This window comes from Mirounga leonina, unplaced genomic scaffold (assembly GCF_011800145.1).
Source record: "Mirounga leonina isolate KUSES-001 unplaced genomic scaffold, KU_Mleo_1.0 Mir_55, whole genome shotgun sequence".
NCBI classification, from domain to species: domain Eukaryota; kingdom Metazoa; phylum Chordata; class Mammalia; order Carnivora; family Phocidae; genus Mirounga; species Mirounga leonina.
The window spans coordinates 1,255,606-1,278,963 of record NW_023270816.1 but is presented as its reverse complement, the minus strand read 5'-3'; the positions used below and the strand labels follow the sequence as shown (position 1 = coordinate 1,278,963).

Here is a 23,358-nt window from a genome sequence, read left to right as displayed (position 1 = left end):
AATGGAGTAGCTCATAAACACAGAAAATTAAAAACAAATCAATTTAGTCCCTGATAAATGAATTAGAATGCCTTATAGAATGCACTTTTACATTTCAGCTATCACACCTCCAGCTGAAAGACAAAAGCCACTTCTCGTTTCCTTTCAGCAAACATTTGCATCGAGAAAGCCAAGATACTCCATGATCAGCAACTGCCCAGAGCCCCTCCCCCGACGCCCACACCTCCAACATGCAGGGACAATGAAGAAGGATAAGGAAGTACAGAAGGATTCTTTAATGACAGGTGTTTTGGAAATCAATCGTACTTTTGTATCCTGCTATCAGTTTCCTGAAAGTGGGTTTGGAACGATTACTAAGAAGTAAGGGGCCACTCAAGGACTGACCACAAAGGACTCCCTTTTAGGGGATGAAGGCACACTTTTTCATGTGAAGATTTGGGTGTTTGTTCCCCCACTTAAAGTTGACTTTTTCCCCATGGCAGGGGAAAGGGGCAAGTTACTAAAGCAATTCTGGTTATGAAAATGTGTGAGCAACAGTTGTTCACGCTGCTCACATAAGGACGGAAGGTAATTATTCTAGCAAAGCCAGGACACATTTTTTAGTATTTTCTGTTACAAGGGGCTTCATGCGATGTTTATAACCTTATTAATACACTTCCTATCAAGTGAAGAATTGCCTTTTAGGGCTATAATGAGGACTTAAATGTGAGAAGAAAGGCAAAGTGGAAGATTCTGGTCCGATTTCAACAGAAGCAAGGTAATTAGATGTTTTGGCTTTTTTCACCCAAAGCAGAGAACTGTTCATACACAGTAGGGAGAACTACCTCTCCTCATTTTTGTTTCTAACTATTTCTGTAAAAGTCTGCAGCTCAGTTGACTCCTGGGCATTTTCCCTAGCCCTCTGCCCCCCTTCTCTCCTCTAGCAATTACGCTGGAAGCTACTTTAAGTCTACTGCTGAACAAAGCAGAGCGCTTTAAGCTTATTAAAAGTAGCAGGCTTTTCAATGACTGCCTCAAAATAAGGTGGAGAGAGGCAGCAATGAAGGAAACAGACCAGGAAAAAGTCTGGCCATGAGTTCACAACGATCTCAGCCAAATGATGGGGATACGGCGGTTCATTAAGCTGTTCTCTCTACCACTCTCTCTACTGTACATTTTCCATAACACTTCTTTCTAATTAAAAGAAAGAGGTTCGGTCTCCCTGGAAAGTAGGGTATGTCCCATCGCAAGCTCCTGCATACCCAACACTGACTACGGTCCCAGCCTCACGCGACACTTCGGTCACCTCCCGCCGGCTGCTGACATTCATTCTAAACAACAACCTACTTTCACTATCCAGTCCACGCGCGCACGCGCACACACAGGGGACGGTTTTCTCGTGAGAAACAGAAGTACATGTGTATTTATACTAGAGCCTGAAATGAGTCATTATTCCCGACTAAATCCTCAGACAGCGCTACATCCTAACGACAACAAGGGCAGCCACACCCGGTGGGGGTGCAGCTCACCCCGGCACTCGCGCACCGTGCACTGCCGAGCTTTCTTCTGCGACCTGGGCGCTTGGCGGGATGGGCGCCGGCTTACCTGGGAGAGACTGAAGGTAGCGACAGTGCTGTCATCATACAGGAGAATGTTAATAGTGTCCAGAGCCCAAGTACTTTCAGCCAGAAGACCTGACTTAAGGGACATCATCACACGCCAGGCCTCAGGAGTAACTAAAGCCAGGAGAAAGAACAAGGGTATAGTTAATGTTAACTCTGTGCACGAAAGGGCAGAAGATAACAAAAGAGTAGGAAGAAAGAAGTCGAGTGCTGAGTTAAATACTGATTTCAAACAAATGTCCTGAGGCCTGGTTACACGTGATCATTTCCAGATTCTAAATGGAGGGCACAGCTTCCTAAGAAACTTTTGTTATTTAAGATCCTTTGGCTTTGTTGGTTAAACATGAGCCAAAAGTGCTTCTGGAGGTGGTGGTGGCTGAGCCCAAGGGCCCTTTCTCAGCTCCAATTGGTTTCCTTTAGCCCCTAACAGACTCTGTAATGATGCAGCAGAGTGTTAATAATTGAGTCAAACCAAAAAATGGTGTTTGTCTTCTCTTGCCCACTCCATTCACAAATGTCTCAGGGTGGCAGAATACAGGCAAAATGTAATTCCCAAGCAGCGCATTCTGGGGTAGACAGTCTTGATATTCCCTTGCTGTCCTCTTCCGTCTGAGCTCCTGCCCTCAGAACATGCTGTTGACAATTACTAGCACTTTGAAGGTTCAGATTTTTCAACAGCTTGGTCTGAGCCTGGGATGGGAAACAGAAGGGCTGCACTTTTCTTTTCCCCCTTCCCGTTACTGAAGAAGACACAAGGATTAGATAAAACATTTGCAAGATTTGCCATAAGATGGGGCTAGGAGAAGAGGCCCCTTGAACGTCTGAGATTTCCGTCTCGGGAAACCGGCAGAAGCACAAGGCAGGAGCAGGCCCAAGCCATCAGAACTCAGCAGAGGGGGCGCCTGGGTGGCTCAGATGGTTAAGCGTCTGCCTTCAGCTCAGGTCATGATCCCAGGGTCCTGGGATCGAGCCCCGCATCGGGCTCCTGGCTCAGCGAGGAGCCTGCTTCTTCCTCTCCCTCTGCCTCTCTCCCTGCTCATGCTTTCTCTCTCTCTCTGTATCTCTGTGTCTCAAATGAATAAATAAAAAAAAAAAAAATTAAAAAAAAAAAAAAAAAAAGAACTCAGCAGAGAAACAGCCCGCACCAGATACCAGCAGCAATCGCACGCGGTGGGGGGGCGTGGGTTTCCACCTCTATTGCAATTTCATCTGCTTTCCGTATTTTCTAAGAGGCATACAATACTTTGGTAACAGAAAAAGCGAACTTTCTTTTTCAAATAAGGGAACATAAATTTCCCCAGGCTGATGAGAAATGCTGATCTAAGACGCGCAGAGAAATTTCATAAAAAATTTAAATACATTTATTTATTCAAACATATGCACACACACATACATAAACACACAAACACATGTGCATATTTTTACATATATATTTCCGCATATAAAACGGTGCTCAGTGTCTGTCTGCATCTCCTTCTCGTCTCCAGCATCCCTCTCTGTAAGGCCTTACTTCTCTCCCCTGCTCTGCCCGGATATGTCCTTAATTCCAGTGGTTGAAAAAAATCTTTAGTATCTTTGATTTTCTAGTCACTCTTAATGATTTCAAGTCAAGTGATTTTAAGGTTTTTGAAAAGACTGTTTCTTATAAAACCAAGGTCTGTCATTTCCTTTGCTATATTAGAAGTACTTCAAAAATAATGCACAAAAACTGTGTGTACTCCTAGATATTCCAGATCTGGGATTAGTATTCAGAACATCCCAAACAGAATGAGCAAACAACATCGGCATCCAACTGAAATCGTTCCTTGGCCCATATCTACCAGTGCGACCTACACACCACATCATATCAAATTCTGTATATTATATTATATATTTATCTACATACTATACGCAGGCTTCTACTTTTTCCCAGGAAAGCTCACTGTCTGTCTGGGGTTCCCCAAATTACAGAGTGGCTCGCCTTCAAATTTTCTCAGGCCACCCGAGCATTTCATTAGCCTCTCAGCCGTGAGGCTCACCACTGCAGAAATCAAGCGCTTGGTTGCGGCCCAATCTTTCAGCTCAAACTGTAGTATAAAACATGGTCACTGAGGATCCCCTGGTCTCTCACTTGGAGCTCTACTCTCTCACACAAATAACACTCACGTGTAAAAATACCATTGTAAACTCACGCTCCTCTCTGGCACTGTTTCTTAACTCAGATCAGCAGCTTTCAGCTGCCGCTCCTGCACAAAAACATGTCTTGATAGTTTGCCGTCCTAAGAATTTCATCCCTTGGAGATTAACAGGAGCTAAATCTAAACTAAAATTAAAATTCTCGATCACAACTGGGATTCATTTCAGGCCAAGGCCCGCAATGCTTACCGATATCTTTTGAGGTAATCTTTCGCCTTTGTTTCAAAACTGGCTGTGAGGCCTCGACGGAGCCAGGAGGAAAGGTAATCTCCCTTCTGATGGGGGGCGGCTGGGGGGGCGGCCCCGTGACCTGGGCCGTGGGGACGGTGGGCAGGACCTTCTGCATCTTCAGGGAGGGCAGAAAGGGAGACTTGCTTGGAGACATGCGGCTCTCCAGGGAGCGCTGGAAGGAGGCAGGGCTGGGGGCTCTGGAGATGTGATTTGGCAGCGATGGTGGCGTCTGGTAGGATGACTGAGGCGGGCGCGTGATGGGCTGCATGGAGGCGGGAGAGGACATATAAGGCTGACGTTGGCTGACGTGAGAAGGCCACTGGCTCTCGTGATTGATCCTTTGATCAGGTACCATCATATCATCCGTGCGGTTCATGCCGGGGTAAGGAGGTGCCTGGGCGGGGCCGCCCGGGCCTTGCCTGTTCTGGTAGGGGTAAGGCATATCGTTGCGAGCCGCCCACATGCTCTGCTGAGGCCCTTCGCTGGAGGACGACTGCATCGGGCCGCCCATCATCTGAGGCGGGATCCCATGCGGCTGTACCTGCCCCGGGCCCTGCATCCGCTCCCTGTTGTAGGGATACGGGTACTGTCCCTGGACGGGCCTCCTGTCCGGTCCGGAGTAAGAGCCCCCATACTGGTTATACACGTCTTGCTGCTGGTTGCCGTACTGTATGCTGTACATGTCTCCCTCGTGGCGTTTGGCTGGAGGCCCGTACATGCCGTCCATATGGCGTTTGTAATTCTGAAACGCATATCAAGACAAATATACTGATGTGCTTTTACAGGTATCATCACACACTTAAATTATGCAAAACAGTTATTACCTGGTAAAAGGTTCATTTCAAAATGAATATGGGAAGCTCCTGTAACAACTAAGGACTAACAACTGATGCCCTCTATTTCAGGATTATACAAAGCCGCGTCACGTACTCCGAAGAGGGTTTCCGAAGGCTGTCTGCATGTGCTTGGCATTTTCTCTGGGGAAAGAAAGGCTTCCTCTCTCTTTTTCCTGGTACCTCCTCCCTTGGTATTTCCCAGGGCTGCAATACAGGGGCACAGCTCTGGAGACCCCCACACGGGCACCGCCGGACGGGGGCCTGGGGTTACATGAAGACGGCCTCAGCGGGGAGGAAGAGGGCTCGCCCTGGCACGGACGGAGCTTCCTGAGGGCCAGCCTGCGAGGCTCCTGTAGTCAAGGGATTCCTTAGGCCTACCTTTGCAGGAATGTCTCCACATAGCATCCGGCTCCTCAGACTGGACCTGCTGCCCCGACACCCTACGGTCTCTGGCCCCCACCCCGACTTCCAGCAGTGCAGCTCAGAGTCTCCCCCGAAAGCCCCACAGGCCCCAGCCTCTGACAGCAGGGCCCGTGTTCCTGTGTATCAGGCTCCCCTCCTGGGGACACCCTGGGGACCAGCACTCGACCAGGGTGGGATCCTCCTGATGTGAGAAAGATGCTGATGTGATAATTAGTGTTCTTTCACCTTACTTGGAAATTGCTTAAGATCAGCTGGTTTAATAATACAATTTACTGCACATACATGCTCCAGGAAAATTAAATGTTTAAAACCCCCTCTATGCTACCAGAGGTCTTAAACCTGAAAAGTTGTTTAGAAATAGCAAATTCTTGGGGCGCCTGGGTGGCTCAGTCGGTTGAGCGTCTGACTCTTTGGTTTTGGCTCGGGTCGTGATCTTGCGATTGTGGGATTGAGCCCCACATCGGGCTCCCCACTCAGAGGGGAGTCTGCTTCCTCCTTCTCCTTCTCCCTTTGCCCCACCCCCCATGGCCCCGCTCGCACGTGTGTGCACTCTCTCTCTCAAATAAATAAAACCTTTAAGAAAAAAAAAAAAGAAAGAAATAGCAAACTCCTGTGTCTGAACAGCCACAGCACGACGTGCAATTCTCTGAAGCACTAGGGGCTACTGCAAGGTTATCCTACACAATTCAGGATCTACGGTTGCATCAACCAGCACCCACCCATCCTATGTGGGCAAAATACCTGGTCATTAATATCTCAGTTTTAAAAAGCCGATTAAATTTCATCTTGGTATTTAATATTTTAAATTATTTTTATCTACACATCTTTAAAACACCGACAAATTTCTATTCGAAAATGGCATTTGATAGGACAATACACACAACAGACACGTGTTTAAAATATTCTTTACTCGGGCTGATTCTTCTTGACAAGGCTGAACGTCCTCTACTTCCTACAACATGTGACCTTTGTTTCAGGATACCATCTATTCAGAGCTTTTTAAAAATTTGCTGACTTCAAAATCCTAACAATATTTTCTAGCATAAGCAAACGGATCCTGATTGTTCAATAAATGCTACTCATTTTTCTTATACTTCCTAAAACTCTGCAGAAGTAACACAAGTTGGGGTTTTAAACAGAAAGCTCAGAGATGCATGCCCGCTCGCCGACTCACCGGCTGCTGTGGATACAGGCCGGGCTGGTGTCCTCCATATGGCGGCTGTCCTGAGGCAGGGCCTTGGCCTGGGTACTGCTGCCCGTAAGGTTCATGCCTAGAGTGAGGCATTCAAAGAACACTTCATTGTCAAAGGACGTCAGGCCAAGAGAGAAACCAACAGTTCATTTCTGGAAATCGCGCACCCCTTAGTGGTCTTGTCTTTCCTTCACTGCACACACTTTCCAAGAGAGGCACGCCGAGCAGAAACAGCACTTTAACTTTTAGCCACAGGGATGGCAACACCCATTTTGGGAATGCTGCCAATCTCCTGGCTGGAAGGTGTGCGAGGAGCCCCGGCCAGATAGGCTGGCACCCCTGTACCTCTGGGCAGAGTCTCCGCCCCACCCACCGACGCGGACCCGGGCAGCGAGCGTCATGCAACCCCATGACGGGAGGTATTAACGAGAGCCAGAGACAAGAAAAACAATTTAAGAATCAAAGCAGGACTTCCAGGAGTACCAGAGCACAGACCTATAATCGTGGAAAATGTCTCTACTTATTTTCTCACTATGGATACAAAATGTTCAGTTTTTTAAAAGAATACTCCACAATTAATCCAAATGATACTGAGTTAGCTACTAATTGTAAAAATGTAACTACTCAAACTTTTGAAGGCCCATGACCCTAAAAGGCCACAGAAAAGAGTAACAGAGGGGACTTAAAAGAGTGACAGGGCTGATTTAAATGTGCTCCTATTAAATCTGAAAATGGGAATGTATAATATTTATTTTTCAACTCCCATTACATTGAGAAGCTATAAATACCATAAAAACAGCATGCGTAAAAGAGCAATGGAGTTGAAGTTTAAAGGGATAAACTGGTTTTGTTAGTATACTAATTGAATCCCGTAAGAAAGAGGATACTTGCACTGAATATATTCCTAAACTGGTCAAGGAATGAGACTAAGAAAGAAAACAAATGGATTTTGAGAACATCACAGGTAAAACAGATACAGAGGAAGCGTGTGCTAAGGGCATTAACAGCTAGAAGGAAGCTTACGTTAGGAGGAAAGAAATAATAACTGATGCAGGTAAAATTTAAGCGAAACAAGTTAACACTTTTCAGGAAGCATAAGGTAAACCCTAACGTGGTAGAGCCAAAAATGACTTAAACTAGTTCTAGAAAGTCTTCTAGGAGAAACAGAATGGTACATTTGCCTGGGCTCCGTTAAGAATATATGTTCCAGGAGAAGTGTTCTTCCAATCTCATCAGCCAAAAAAAAGGAAAAAGAAAAAAGAAAAAAAGAAAGCTTCTTCTGGATCCTCAAAAACAAATCGAAATAAAATCCCTAATCCAGTACACTAAACATGATGGGAAACGGATTCATGCAGACATCACTAATAAACGTTCGTCACACCACAGCCAGGGTCAGAATGAGAAATCTAGATTCTTAAGTCTAGAAAGAACCAAAACACTTTAAGCTTGTGATGGCTGTGTCTGAAGAAGCAGGTGCATGGAAAATGCCAGAAAGAAAGCTTCTCTGGTAATAAAACAGTGACTTTCAAACTTTCTTCGCCTTTGTGTCACACCAGCGGAAACCTCCTCACGACTGTCACGATTCGCCCCTGTCCACGGCCAGCACGTGGTCTGGGGGAGCAGCAGTGACGGAGGGAGTCTCTGAGGAACATCGCCACACGGGATCCTGAAGGAACGGAGCCGAGGCCATCCCCACCCCGAGCCTGGGGCTGTGGCTACAGTTAGAACCGGAGCCTTCTAATGTGCCTCCATTTTCTTCAAAAACCACAGATATTACGTGAACGACTTTGCTTCTGAGCACTTGTGTATTAAGGAGGCAAAGAACATACCAGCAGGGGAAGGTGCTTTCAGGGTCTGTATTTAAGTCGGGAGCAGGCGTAAGTAAGGGGCCTTCTTCACAGAAAGAAGTCTACCGTGAGCCGGTTTCCTGTTAACCCCGAAGAGACATTTCAAGGACCGTCCTTCTGCCTCAGCAAAAATAATCTGCATGAGCACCGAAACCCAACTTGCTACTCGATGCCCAGATGCCATCCTGAGAAGAAGCATCTGGAAACAAGACTGCCGGGGCTTTCCTCAAAGACGTTATTCAAAGAGCAAAGTATGCTCTCTGTTTAAGACGTTCGCAGGGAAGAGCGGAAAGACCTGAGGAGCCAGCGCCAGGAGGGAAGACCTTCCCAGAGCTCCCGGTCACCCGGGGCTGCGGGGAGCCCAGCGTGGCCCCCGGTTGCGAGCACGTGCCTGAGGAAGAGCTGCAGGCGGGAAGGGGGCTGGGCGGGGCCGCGCAAGGCAGCCGGAGGGGCGGGTCAGTGGCTGTGTCGGGGCGCAGCCCGGGGCTGGCAGGGCCACCGGGGCTCGGGGCCTCCAGCTCTCGGGGGTCCTTCTCCTGCTGCTGCTGTGGTCGTCGGTGGAGGCAGGCGCCCGACCCCACCCTTACCAAGTCCAGCAGGAGAGCAGGTGGCGTGCGTGTCAGCAGTCACCAGGCTCGGAGATGTGTGTGCGGGGAGAGGCTCTGGTAGACCTCATGGTCCTCTTAGACAACGCTCACCTTCGATCGTAGCTGGCTCCGTAGGGAAACTGCTGCCGCTGCCCCATGCCCAGACTGGACATCGCTGCAGAGGGACTCTGGTTATACATGTCCTGCATGCTGCTCGTGGGCATCTGCCCTTGAGTCATAAAGGGCTCACTACCTCCAGGCACTGCAACATTTTAAAGGAGAGAGAGAAAATGAGGCATTTGCGAAAGCCAAGGGGCCCAAAGAGCCCTTTCCAGTCGTTTGTTATCCTTAATACGGCAGACATTTATCTTATTCTTAGTGTGGCTGACAACAAAACAAGCCGAAGAGTGTAGGTCTGGAGTCAAGATGGACCTCAAGATCCCTATCCCTTATTCCATGTACAGCCTCATAGGAGCCCCTCCGTTGCGGATGAGCAGAACCCACCAACATGGTGAGGTGTTGCTCCCATGATTACATACATTATATGGCTAAAGGGATTTCACAGATGTAACTAAAGTTACCAATCAGCTGACTGGCAGTCAACTAAAAGGGAGATTATCCAAGTGAGTCCCTTAAATCTGTGTCTAGCGGTCAGAGACACTCTCCTGCTGGCCTTGAAGAAGCATCCATCACGCAGTGGAGAGGGCCAGATGTTAGGAAGGGGGGCAGCCCCTAGGACTGTGAAGGCCCCCAGACGACTGTCCTCAAGACAAGACCTCAGTCCTACAACTGCAAGGACCCAAATCTGCCAACAACCTCAACGAGCTCAGAAGAGGCCCCTGCGCCGCAGATAAGCAGAGTCCTGGCCGACACCCTGATGTCTGCCGTGGGGGGCCCCAAGCCGAGCGCCCACAGGAACGCGGGATCCTATACGGATGTTGTTCTGGGCAGCTGAGGTTGCGGTAATTTGTTATGAAGTAATGTAGGAAACAAACACAGGCCCTTTCTTGGGGTGCTTACCAAACTTCTGAGTTTCATTCCTTATCTATGAAATAAGGTTGGTCATGCTGCCTCCTGCAGTGGGTGTGAGGAAGAGATGAAATGCACATACAGGTGGCCCTTCACACAGGGCTTAAGAGGTGCTGACCCCCTCAAAGGTGAAAATCCACGTGTAACTTTGGACTCCCCCAAAACCTAACTACTCATAGGCGACTGCTGCCCAGAAGCCTTACTGATAATGTACACAAATAACACAATAAAGGGGCACCTGGGTGGCTTGTCAGTTAAGCATTTGCCTTCGGCTCAGGTTGTGGTCCCAGGGTCCTGGGATCGAGTCCCACATCAGGCTCCCTGCTCAGCAGAGAGCCTGCTTCTCCCTCTCGCTCTCCCTGCTCGTGCTCTCCCTCTCCCTCTCACATAAATAAAATCTTAAAAAAAACCCTACAAATTTTGTACATGTATCATATACAGTATTCTTACAGTAAAGCTAAAGAAAATGTTAAGAAAATCGTAAGAGAAAATACACTTATAGTACTGTACATCTATTTATTGGAAAAAAAAAAAAATCTGTATAAGTGGCCCTGTGCGGTTTAAACCCATGTTGTTCAAGGGTCAACTGTCTGAATAAAGCTAGTTGCCTTCCGTTCTAGTGGAAAAAAGTAAGAAAACTTAACATGAATACCCATCTACTGACTCACTGCAAAATCTGGATAAAGAAACCCACTAGGGAATTAAGAATAACTCAAGAATGGATGAAATACAAGTATTTCTATCAGGGCCTAGAGTGGCAATTAGGTCAAATATACAAATTAGCATCAGCTCAGAGCCTGAAGGAAATTGGGTCAAGCCCAGAAACTACCCTGTAGGCAAATTAAACATTTTAATGCAAATCTTAATTGATATACAGTGCTACTACCTTTCTTCATCCTAGGAAGGTTACTTTTATGTTACACGAAGCAAAAGCTGGTTAGACTTGGGTGAGCTGATAGAATTTGCTGGGCTGGAAGAAAAGTGCAGATAATGAAGTCTAGCGCAGGTGGGATGCACTGAGCTTTCCCATACTTTATTTTATTTAAGCTCAAGTCAACAGGCGGCAGATTAAGTTCTGATGTTACTTTCCATTTTATAAATGTAAAAACAGAGGTAGACAGACATTAAGGGGGATAATTAAATAGCTTAATTCCTTGATACACAAAAAAATTCTTAAAAAGCCAGTAGGAAAAAAAGACCATCAGATTAAAAAAATGGGCAAAAAAATGGACATTCAGAGAAAAAGAAAAATAAGTGGCTAATCAATATATGAAAAGATGTGTGACTTCACTAATAATTAAAGAAATCCAAGTTAAAACAGTTATGAGACTTTCCCCTCCCCTAATCCGATGGGCAAATATTAAAAGGACCGATAATGGTCATTCCTGGTGGGGGAGTGAGGGTCCACACACTCTGACATGCTCATGTGAAGAGTACTACATTGGCCTAACTTTTGTTGATACCTGTTACGGGAGTGCTATATTCTGATGACCCCCAAGAGTACTGACAGCCTATGAGGTCCCCGCCCACAGTGCGTTCTGGCGTGGTCATGTGACCAGCACTGACCCACGGGGCACCGGCAAATGCGATGCCGCAGAGGGTTCTATGTGCTGGCAACTGGGGCGTCCTCCTGAAGTGCTCCTTCTGGTAACCCACCCACCAGGTCATGAGGCACCCTGGAAGTTCCGTGGGACGGCCCCTGGAGGAGGCCCCCAAGCGACAGCTCCTGATGAGTTCCCAACAGAGCCTCCGGATGACACCAACCCTTCAAGGGACATCCCAGCTCCAGCAGAGTTCCCAATCAGGCTCCCTGACGACAGCAGGCGCCTCATGTCCCAAGCTGACACAACACATGCAACGAAGAACCACCCCGCCCATCAGGGAACTGTGAGATGCAACCAAACGCTGGTGTTGAAAGCCACTTCGGGTGGCAGTTCGTTATGTAGTAGAAGACACTCAGTAAACTAAAATAAAAGTTCAGATCCCTTGATTTAGTTATTCCTTTAGGAATCTATTTCATAGAAACACAATTACAGGTGTGAAAAAAACAGCTACATCAGTCAATAATCACGGCATCATTTTTTTTTTTTTTTAAGATTTTATTTATTTATTTGACAGGGAGAGACACAGCGAGAGAGGGAACACAAGCAGGGGGAGTGGGAGAGGGAGAAGCAGGCTTCCCCCCGAGGAGGGAGCCCGATGTGGGACTCGATCCCAGGACTCCGGGATCATGACCTGAGCCAAAAGCAGACGCTTAACGACTGAGCCACCCAGGCGCCCCTGCATCATTTTTTATAACAGCAAATTATGAAACAACCCGTTCAGTACTAGAGCATTAAAAAGAAAAGGCAGGGGCGCCTGGGTGGCTCAGTCGATTAAGCGTCTGCCTTCGGCTCGGGTCATGACTGAGTCCCGCGTTGGGCTCCCCGCTCAGTGGGGAGTCTGCTGCTTCCTCTGGCCCTCCCCTGTGCTGTGCTCTCTCTCTCTCTCTCAGATGAAGAAAAAGTAGGTGGGGGACCCTGGGTGGCTCAGTCGGTTGAGCGTCTGACTCTTGGTTTCGGCTCAGGTCACAATCTCAGGGTCATGGGATTGAGCCCCGAGTCGGGCTCTGCGCTGGGCGTGGAAGCCTGCTTGGGATCCTCTCTCCCCCCCTCCCCCAACTCCTCCCCCCTTTCCTCTCCCTCTCAAAAGAAAAAAAATAGGATTATGTGTACAGATACTAATGGATATTTAAAATATACTGTTTAGATATACAGTATGTAAATATTCACTTGTTGTTCACTTGTAAGCAAGTAATGGGCCGGTCAGTCAGTAACGCGTTCAGGGAGCTGGTGGGGCAGGCAGGCGGCTGGGGCTGAGGTTGCTCCGGCCACGGAGGCTCAGACGGTCTCTGGCACGGCCCCCATCACCACACGAGAGTCCAGGAGCAGCAACAAAGCACGGCTGCCCCCGATGCTGGTCGTTACATGACGAGTCAGAGCACCCCAAGTTCACGCACAGAATAATGTGAACCGAGGAAGGTAAACCTTTATTATAACAGGGACAGGGCTATACAAAAACCTGTTTTCTGTGGCTTTTCTGCTCATCTGCTTTAATTTGGTGCTAAATACACCAGCATTGTGAGGGAGCAGGTGAGCTGCAATATCCCGGGGAAACGTGAGAAGGGCCTTCCCTCTGAGCCACTGTATCATTTACACGGTGGATGCAAACACATTATATAGGTAGTGAGTGTCTAACAAGGTGATCCACAATCACCCCCCCATTTATTTTCAGAGTAAGAAAAACCGCAGGCATACAGAAACAAAAGCAATGTAACCCCCTATGTCCAATATAGCATATAGGCAGGATACTGGAATGGTTCACCTAACTTTTGAGGCCGGATTCCAAACACTACTAGTTATTTTTCCCTTGTTATTGTCAAATTTTCAGAGTCTAAAAATGTGATACAACCACCATCAGCAGTAACAGAATGTTCTTTCTACTATCTCATACCACGAAGAAAAATAGCTACCTCCAACACGTACAAGGCTTGTGAATTTCTGAGCTTAGGGATTTATTGCATGTTCTGCAGAATATTTACTCGGAATAAGCAACTCTGAAATGTTTTGAAAGGAAAAATTATAGATTCTCTTACGTGGTATAACAGGTATCTGAAATGTTACGTAAGAAATAGATATTAAACATAATCTCATTTGTTAATTAAATGATTCATGCCTAATACTTATAAATTTGAAATTATTCATTTTTATTTTTCACTGGTCCATAATAGTTGTGAAAACACGGCTTTGGGCTTTATGTTTCTCTCCACTTAAGACAAGATATCAAGAAATTTGCATACCCTGAATATCTAAATCGAACAGAAGTACTATTGTTTTAAGGGATGCCGGAAGAAGTACTTCCGTAAAAATAGTATTCACTACTTTTCGGTATTTTTTTCAATGATATTCACATCATGCCTCAATTTCACGGCCCGGCTGCATTTGGAAGAGTGCCAAAGAGCACTTGGAGTCTGTGTGCCTCGGGAGGCGCTCAAAGGGCGGAGGCTTAGATGCTCTGTTCTCAGTGCCAAGCGAACGCCAGGGACTGAGCAGCATAAAGGGAAACACCCCCGCTGGGTGTTTGCTAACGTCGGTCAGAACTCTCCCACGTTCTCGGTGATCCCATCCACCCCACAGTTCTCCATCCCACTTCTCTGCTTAGTTCTCTAAAATGATTCCTAATTCCAACGCTCTGCCCGGCTTCAGACAGACACGCTCCACCACCTACCACCTCAGTCACCTTGGGCTTTCCCTCTCTCCTTCCTCTCCCTCCTGTCCCCAGTGCAGGCTCGAACAGTGAGCCTCTACTTCCCAGTCGTGCATCTCCAAGGTAGTAACGTCACCCTCTTGGTCCCTATCACTTGCTTCGTCCCGTGACCCCCACGTTCACTCCAGCCGCGCGGCCTGTTCTTTCACCAACCACAGCGAGCACGTCCCCTTCTCTCTCTTCGCTGCTGGGAGCTGACTCCACCCCGTCATTTCTCCCCTGGGCTCTCACAGGGGTCCCTCCAACACATTCGCCACAGTTGCCACTTGTTTATTTATTTATACGATTTTATTTATTTGAAAGAGAGAGAGCTAGAGAGAGCATGACTGGGTGGGTGGTGGGCAGAGGGAGAAGCAGGATCCCCGCTGAGCAGGGAGCCCGATGCGGGGCTCGATCCCGGGACCCTGAGATAATGACCTGAGCTGAAGGCAGATGCTTAACTGGCTGAGCCACCCAGGCGCCCCACCAGTTTTTTATTTTTTAACAAAAACCCAGTCGTGTCACTTCCTGCAGAACATCTTTCAGCTAGGGTCCAAACTCATCCACAGGCCCATGAAGGCTGAAAGGTTCTGGCCCCAGTGGTCCCGATGGCTTCCGTGCGCTCGGCCTGCCCCCCCGGGCTCACTGTGCCCCAGATGCCTCTACCTCCTCAAACATGCCAACCCCTGTCCTGCCTCGAGCCTCCCCCGACTCCCTGCTCTTCTCTGACTGACTCCTCATTCCTCAGGTCTCCGCGGATAACCGACATCTCCTCAAAGCCCTCCCCTCCCGACCACCCTTTCTCAGGGGGATGTCCTTCCCTCCCACGACCCCCACCCCATATCCCTGCACTTTGTGTCCTTTCTTCCTTTTTGTTTCTTTTCCATCAGGTCCTTTCTTCCATCAACCACCATATTTAATTATATATTTGTTTGTTCCCCAAGACACTGTCAACCCCAGCAGGAACTCTGTCTGATTTATCAACACACCACCCGGCACCTGGCCCTCGCCCAGCCCGTCCCACAGGACATCATCTGTGAGGCCAGGGAGCACCACGAGCATGCCTGCGCATGCGCGTGTTAGTCATTCTCCAATGGGCTTTTTGTGCACTAACTCAACTAAGCCTCATCACACCCTTTAGGCAGGTCCTATTATTACCCCAGTTTCTAGATGAGGAAACTGAGGCTTCCCCCAAGGCCAGAAATTTAGTAGGTTGAGGAGCTGGGACTCAGCTATGTCTCGAATGGGTAAGTGAATTGGTTGCGGGACGGCAGGGAGAAGAATGTCCTCTGCACCAAGCGTGGGCAGAGGTCCCTCTGCACTTACCTTTTCTCATTCCACCAAAGGGGTCCTTGTTGGGTTCATAGGGCATCCTTCCCATCACGTCGGGCATGCTCATGCCCTGCTGGTAGGGGGCGCTCGGAGTCATGGAGTTCCGTTTCGGGAATGATGAATCACTGGCGTCTGAGAATGGGTCGTGCACGCTGACTGTACCGCTTCTGAAGAGATGAGGAGAAGGAAAGCACCATGAAGTGGCAGGAGTGGCCACCAAACGCTTGCTCAGAAAAAAGCCTAACTTGAAAATTGATGTGAAAACCATCCAAAAAAAAAAAAAAAAATATGACACGTAGTAATCAATATTTAAAAACTCGCGACAGAACACCACTTCTCCACAAATCGGATGTCGTGGGGCTCACGGAGATGCTTTCGCATACCTTCCACCTTGCATCGGGGTCATCTGTCCGTGAGGGGTGGAGGCTGGGGTCGGGGGCTTCAGGTCACCGGGGACCTCTGCCATCGAGTTACTGCCAGTTGACTGGGGGGTCTGTGGACCTTGCAAGGATCCTGAGTTAGCTGGCAGGAGTAGTACCAAAAGAAAAGAAGGAAAAAACGAGAGGTTATCAAGTAAGCTCATCCTTCCCACTTATCAAAAAAAAAGGACAACATGACACCATCTTGTTAGAAACAGTGACAATATCCCTTACTGGTAACGACGTAGTAAAATTAGTTGCTCTTACATTGTTTATTGTGAAAATTAGTAACTTTTTTTTTTTTTTTTTAGTAATCTACTTGACAACATACTTCATTTGTGAGCCATAAAACATATTTATACCTCTTGACTGGGCGATTGCTTTCCTGGGTATTTATCTCAAGAAAATAATCTAATATAAAAGAAGGCTTTAAGCAGAAAAATGTTTATTTCAGTGTTGTTTATAACGGAGATAATCTAAATGTCTGAGAGTAAGGAAAAATTTGGTATACCGATTTGATGGGCTATTGTGCTATTTTAGGGAAAAAATTAGAAAAATTAGTACCAGATCTTAGGCAATGAGAAATGTTTAAGTCGAAACGCAATGATACAAATTAGTAATGAGCCTTATGTCACTTCAGTGCCTCCTCAATGTCTGGACGTATCTATGCTATGTCATTAATAAAGCCATTTTTAGAGCTATGGAATCAGATTTGTTATTACAAAACCGAAGTCATGCTCTTTGGAGTTCTTTAATGTCATTATCAGAGTCCTGAGATTTGGCTTTACCTATAATTACGCTATAATAACAGCTCAGAATTGAGCAGATCTTTTCTTTTCTTTTTTTTTTTTTAAAGATTTTATTTATTTATTTGACAGAGAGAGACACAGCGAGAGAGGGAACACAAGCAGGGTGAGTGGGAGAGGGAGAAGCAGGCTTCCCGCTGAGCAGGGAGCCCGATGCGGGGCTCGATCCCAGGATCCTGGGATCACGACCTGAGCCGAAGGCAGACGCTTAACGACTGAGCCACCCAGGCACCCCGAGCAGATCTTTTCAAAACTTAAACTCATCTCATTGGAAAACATAATATTTTAAGGGTTCCTGCTTTATCAGCATCCTTTGCATGTTAGGTGCCCAATAGACTTTGCCTTCACTTGTTAATTAAACGAATACTTATTGAATAAATAACATACTTTCTATATGGCTTACTATATTGTTTTTTCTACTCCTGAATGCACCAGTGGCCCAAACTGACAAAAAAGACAAAAATTCCTGCTCTCATGCAGTTTACAATAAATGCTTTCAGAACCGTCACGAATGGCAGAATCACTGGCTGCCTGGAAGTGACAATACTGTATATGCTATTATCTGGAGTCCCTTTCCTAGGAGGTGTCCAAGACTCACTACAATTACCATCAGCCACATCTAACTGTCGAGGAAATGGGGTTCAACAAATCACCGCAGATTACAGAGCGCGCTGGGAGGGAGTCTGAGATGGAAATGAGTCTAGCACTTCCACTCAGAAAGCCTCAGCAGAACAGGAGGTCTCTGGTGAGATCAGGCCCCCGGGCCTGGCCTGCTTGGGAGTGAGTCCTGAGCATGGGCCACCAGGGCTGTATAAGGAGTCCCCTGAGTTCCCCAGGACCACAGTGACTCAGGGCAGCTCTGGGAGGTGCAGGGAAGACTGACTTGAAAAGTAGAAATCTTTTTAATGTAGCTATGGCAAAAGAAAAGCTTAGTAATGCATTGCTTATAAATCATATTTTGGTGAAACCCTGGAAATACATATTAAATAAGTAGACTGTAATAAAAGAAAAAAGTGGCGTCTTTTTAACTGTGTAAGGATAATCCTACAGCTGTGTCTGCCCCAGAGTTGGCGGGAGAAATAACATGCTTCCCAAATCACAGACCACACTCCACATGGCAGACCGTACGGCTTCCCTGGAAACATGGTTCACAGGCTGTGATTTCAGAATGACCCTTATTTACAAGTATTCACATTTACAGCTAATAAAAAAAAAAAAAGAAAAGAAAAATTCTTCCCTCTGCCAGTGTTTTTTCCTTTCCTTTCAGGAAAAAAAAAAAATGAACCCAACCTCTTAAAGCTCCATTAATAGATGAGGCTGGCGCACGCTGTAGGATCTCCCTACCTTTTGCCAGAAGCTACAAATGTATACTCGAAAGTAAACAATGGAAAGGTTATTGAAGGTTAAGTACATTCACACACTTCAGACTGTACAGCCAGACTCCTAGCTGGGAAGATAATTTACACAGCACGAACCTGGTGCCCTAATTCTGGCTGGGGTTGCGGGAAGGAGGAAAGGGAGAAGGAAGGATAGCTGATATGTCCCAGTCTACTGTGACTAGAGGTCACCCAGAGGGCACCTTTGTTTATAACCTGAACCCCTTTCTCATTTATCTTCCACTGAGGATTCCCTAGTTGGCTCCATGACAGGTTTTGTGACATCACCTGTCAGCTAATAATAGAAATGCAGTCAGCCACCTGCCAGCAAAGATGGATGGGTTTTTGGTTACAGATTTACTAACTGAATGCGGAGCTCCCTGGCCCCCCCCCCACCCCAGCCCCACCCCCCAACGCCCCCCAGCTTCCAGGCGGCCCAGGCCACTCGGGGAGGCGATTCCTGCAGCTGTTCATTAGAACTCCACAAAGTTATGCAGGCTTATTATAATGAGATCCCCATGGCACCTCCCAGAGGCAGCCGTACCCCCGGCCTTGCCCACGTTTCGTTCGGGAACTTTCTCTCATGGACTTGCTCGAGTCCCTGCAAGACCGTAGCCCGGAGCTCCGGCGAGGGGCACCACCCAGCCAGCGACCGGTGACGATCGTGGCGCCCCCAAGGGCTCAGGGGCTCTACTGCCAGAGGCTGGCGGAATGACGTTCAGCCCACGCCAGCCACGCCCCATCAAAACCGGAGCGCGGACGGATGAGTCACAAGGCTGACATGGCCAAGGGATCCGGGATTTAGGCTGCCTCAGAGTGGCCATTTCAAAAGCCGTCCAGCACGTTTCCTAGGAGTCTTTTCGTTTAGTTTGCCTGGATGGGCTGCTAAGAAATACACCGTAATTGCCTTCTGATGGGGAAAACGGACTTCTAAGAACACAGAGTTTGGCTGAAAATTCGTTTTTAAAAATTTTGTAGTGTAGGAGACCCCAACAGGGCAAACGGTTCGGAATAATTTTTTTTTTTCCTCCTTGGACAATAAATATATTTCATTTTCCTTAATGCTAGTTCTGGAGAAGGCTGGTTTTGGTTACGGAGCTGTTGTTCCTCACTACCCCACTGACCAGTCTGCGTGTCCTTCTGTCCGGCTGAGCAGGGCGTCTTGAGCAGCGCGGAGAACAGAGAAGCAAGCCCACCAGCCCCGTGTGCTCGGCGTGAGGCCGCCTGGGCCGTGCCCTGACCGGGAGGCTCGCTACAGGACGCCCTCCCTTCCCTGCCTCCAGTTCCCCCAGACTTCGGACCGTGTGGACCACTGAGAAGAATGTATTGTCAGAAGTGCATCTGCAACCCAAGCTCTTTTGTGCAGTTAAAACGATAATGTTGCCATAAAAACGGTAGTTTAAAAAAGGGGAAAAAGGGAAGAGCTGACTGTTGAGAGAACAGGCCCTACACTTTCTGAAGGGTTTGTGCCTCAGCGGGATTGCTTGTACTGAAGCTGATGCTCGCTGGGAGAGCTATTCTCCATACAGAAGTGCAGCCCATTCAGTGACATGGGTTTTTCCTGGCAAATAAAATATACCTTTACATCTTTGCAGACCTCGCCACTTTGGTCCCTACACCCCACTGAGTTTTTATTTTGGAAAAATAGTTTCAGGGCTGTTCAGAGGCAGCTTGTTTTACTCTGTGAACTGAATGTAACGTTGTGAGACTTTTAAAATTAGATTTCCCAGTTTTTAAGGTATACCGTGACTGCAAAGGCTTCGGATGCTTAAGGGTGGGGTGAGGTAGGATTTCTAATTGTGTTTAGAACTGACAGGTCTAAATATATACCTCGGTGCATCCCCTACAAGTGCATCTCGGCCCTCCGAAGTATTTAGGTGAGACCTCTTGATTAGGGACCGCAGACACTGGCGTTGCCCTCCAGAAAGGAGCTGGAGGAAACAAGGAGAAAACAGCTCTCTTTGGCTCACAGATACCTCCTTCTATGCGCAGAAGGCGTCCCTGTGACAAGGCCGTTTCACATACAGGCAGAGGAAGACAGTAGGTCCAGGCATAATGCTCGAGCCGGAAGCCACTCACCGGCAATGAGATTCGGGGCCAGTTATTTGGATTTTATGTGTTAGTTTTCTCATGGCCTGCGCGATTTTGAGACAGTATGTGCGTCACAGGGCTGATATAACGATTAAATGGTAGAGCACGTAGGAAGGTGCCTGGCACACTCTAAGTGTCTACGAAATGCCGGCCTTGGGTCGCAGAACAAGCCTGTGTGATGGGAAGTGGCAGGAATGGTCAGTCCCGTCTTGCATGTAGGACCGTGGCTAAGTGCTGACCATCACTCGGGATGGGAAGGGGCTGGGAAGGGGCTGGGAAGGGGCCAGGCGAGAAAACAGCTGGATTTAACTTGAGTGAGGTCACCACCCAGAACTGGGGATGATGCAGACTTCTTCCTCTCTAAGAATACAGTATTTACCAAAATATAATGATCCAGGAATCTGCAACGCTAACGGGTAGAGCATAGGTTAGTGGGAGAGCTGACAGCGTGGCAGGGTCTCCAACGGCTGAGTGGAGAGACCGGAGAGAAGGCAGGTCTCATTAGTTTGGTTTCGCTGAGAATGCAGGTGAACCGCATTATTCCCAGGTAGGGTTCCTAAGACTCCTGACCTGTAGGTCAGAGCTGACTGCTGGGTCTCAGAACCAGGGCTGCGTGGACCTTTCCCACGCCAGGTTCGCTGGATTCCCTATAAGCGAGGACTTGCTGGGCAGGGGACATTGAGAACTGCGTCCAGATTTCATTTTGCTGACCCACAGCTCAGAGGGTCCCCGACAGAAGCAGAAGTGGTAGGAGCTGGTGGCTACACTGCAGGGTGGCGTCTTCTGGGAGCACTAAAGTGTTTGCACAGGTTACTGGGGAGTTAGACGGAGTGTTTTGAAATACCTGCAGAAGGAATAGAGGCATAGAGCTCAGAATTCCAGTCTCTCTCGACCAAGGAAGGTAAAGCAGAAGAATGGTGCCTTTGCAATGTAGGCCCGGACTGTATCCTCTCTTCCCTTAAGCACTGCCAACGGGGGGTCCGATACAAAACACCCTTTGTCCTCAAAGATCCCGCGTTCTGTCTGCTTTCCTAGGCAGCGGCCTTCTCAGGACCCCCGAGGGGCTGCAGGGACTCGTGGTGTCCAGCCGCGGGTGGCCCCTGCCTTTCCCCGCCGACAACTGCAGTACCCGCACTTACCAGGAGAGGGCGGCTGGAGCTTGGGCTGCTTCTTGGTTTCGGCCGTGCTGAAGACTTCCGGCGGGGGCTCCTCCCCGCGCTCTATCTTGCACTCAAAGGCGAACAGGTACTGAATATACTGCTTTTTCAGGGAGCTCGCTGCGCTGCTTGAAGTGCCAACATTTAGGTTGGTTGCCAGCTCACGCCACTTCTTGTTTTTATTGACCTAGCAAAAAAAAAAAAAAAAAAAAAGGCAGGATCATTGGTTTGCAGCAAAGTGGCTTGTTTAAAGCCAGGAGACAAAAAAAGCACTTAATGTCTTGGTTTACTTTTTTTTTTATTTGCCTCTCTTAACTAATGCTCATTACTCCCACTCAGTAGTGCACAGACAGCATTTACAGTTATAAAACCATTACGGGACCTGCTGATAGCTACATAAAAAGCATTGCTCGTCGAGATTCTTCTGCCTGGTGCACCTTCTAATGCCTCACACTCTTCCAGGCCGCTGTGGCTCTGAGCCAGCCCTCTTCTCCGGGCAAACGTATGCTCCCGCTGCCCCCCATCCCACCTCTCATCTTAACAACAACAACAACAACAAAAGGCATCTGAAAACAAATTTAAAAAGTAATAACATAACTGTTTTGCAATGTAAGTGTTTGAGACTTGATATGGAAAACAGTGTTCCCTTCCAACAGCCACAGGCTCCCAGAAAGACGAGCCTGTAATTCTAGCCGCATTCCTCCTCTCAGGCGGCATTCCTAGGGTGTTGGGCAGAGGTGACACTGGGGGCAGCCCACACCAGCCATCAGCCCTGGTGGCTCTGCCAGGACACCAGCTGACCACGTGGCAGGCCCAGTGAGCTGGTGAAGGCGCAGGGCATGGGGGACTGCACGGGGGACGACACGGGGTTCCCACATACACTCAGGCTGCAGAGAAGGCAGCGCAAAGTGCGGAGGAAAAAAAAGGGAGAGAAAGCCTGAAATGCTACAAAAGGATGTGGGGCATTAACTTTTGATTCCCACTTGGGCCAGAGTTATCTAAGGATGAATGCCTGAAGGAAACACGCAGACCCGCAAATACTTGGGGACTATTTTGCCTTTAGGTATGTACGCTTTGTGCTAAGTAACACAGTAAGGGTTAAGGGAACAGTGGGTTTTTTTTTTAATGAAATGTTCCATTTTTGGATTCAAACTTTCTCACAAAACTCTTTATGTCCATTTACTTAGTACTAAATGGTGCATGATAAACAAAGCTCAGGTTGCTCGCGAAATGCCCAATTCCACTTTTGGCACTTAATGCCAGGCTGCAACGAACAAGCAGGCGTGCGGGTGGCTTTAGAAGGGCTGGGCAGGCTGTTGCCTGGACACCCTGAAAAGCCAGGCTTTGCACTGATCTCTAAGTGACTGCAAATACCTGCCCTGACCGCATCTGAGGGCCACCAGCCAGATATCGAGATGGGGTATGAGCGACAATGTGGCCAAGTGGCTCACCGCTGTGCATTACAGCTATGATCAAACCTCCCTTGTTAGCTAGGCCAGCAACGAGCCTTACTTGCAGACCCAACACGGTAACCCACACCGTTGACAGAGTCTAAGTAAGGTGTCCAGACACTCTCTATACTTGTTTGAGGGTGAGAGTGTCCCGAGGATTCTAAAATTCTATGCCAGGGGGTTAGGTGCAGAGGGGAAAGCCTGGGGGGGTCTAGGTGCAGGGGAGAGGTGTGCATCTTGAGCTCTCCCTCCACGGACCGACTCTCACTCACTTGGTCTGCACTGTATGACTTACCATCCGTTTCCGCAAAGCCTGGAATCAAGCCCTGTTTCAGTTGTACACCGCGGGTCTCCGGTGGGATGAGGCACCCCAGGGAAGGCTGAGAACAAAGGCCTCTCCTGCATACCCGCACAGCACTGAGACCAGGGCGGGCCCTCGGTGACACTTGTGGATGAGGCGACTCACTCTTGGACCCGTGGCACCTGGCCGGAGCGCAGGGGGCCACACTGTGCCCTAGACC

The 23,358-nt window shown here is 48.2% G+C and overlaps 1 protein-coding gene across 4 annotated transcripts in view; it reads right to left on the bottom strand.

Moving 5' to 3' along the window:
- LOC118001952 (AT-rich interactive domain-containing protein 1B-like) overlaps nucleotides 1-23,358 on the bottom strand; it is a 436,994-nt gene that overhangs the window by 2,546 nt on the left and 411,090 nt on the right. For 3 of the 4 annotated variants that reach the window (XM_034992146.1, XM_034992144.1, XM_034992145.1), the window contains exons 14-20: nucleotides 21,369-21,573; nucleotides 15,921-16,059; nucleotides 15,532-15,704; nucleotides 9,004-9,154; nucleotides 6,441-6,537; nucleotides 3,966-4,749; nucleotides 1,585-1,715 (exon numbers count right to left, since the gene is read on the bottom strand). In XM_034992146.1, the coding sequence (XP_034848037.1) occupies nucleotides 1,585-1,715; nucleotides 3,966-4,749; nucleotides 6,441-6,537; nucleotides 9,004-9,154; nucleotides 15,532-15,704; nucleotides 15,921-16,059; nucleotides 21,369-21,573 (1,680 nt within the window). The remainder of the gene's footprint in view (nucleotides 1-1,584; nucleotides 1,716-3,965; nucleotides 4,750-6,440; nucleotides 6,538-9,003; nucleotides 9,155-15,531; nucleotides 15,705-15,920; nucleotides 16,060-21,368; nucleotides 21,574-23,358) is intronic. The other variant, XM_034992143.1, reaches the window with a different exon arrangement.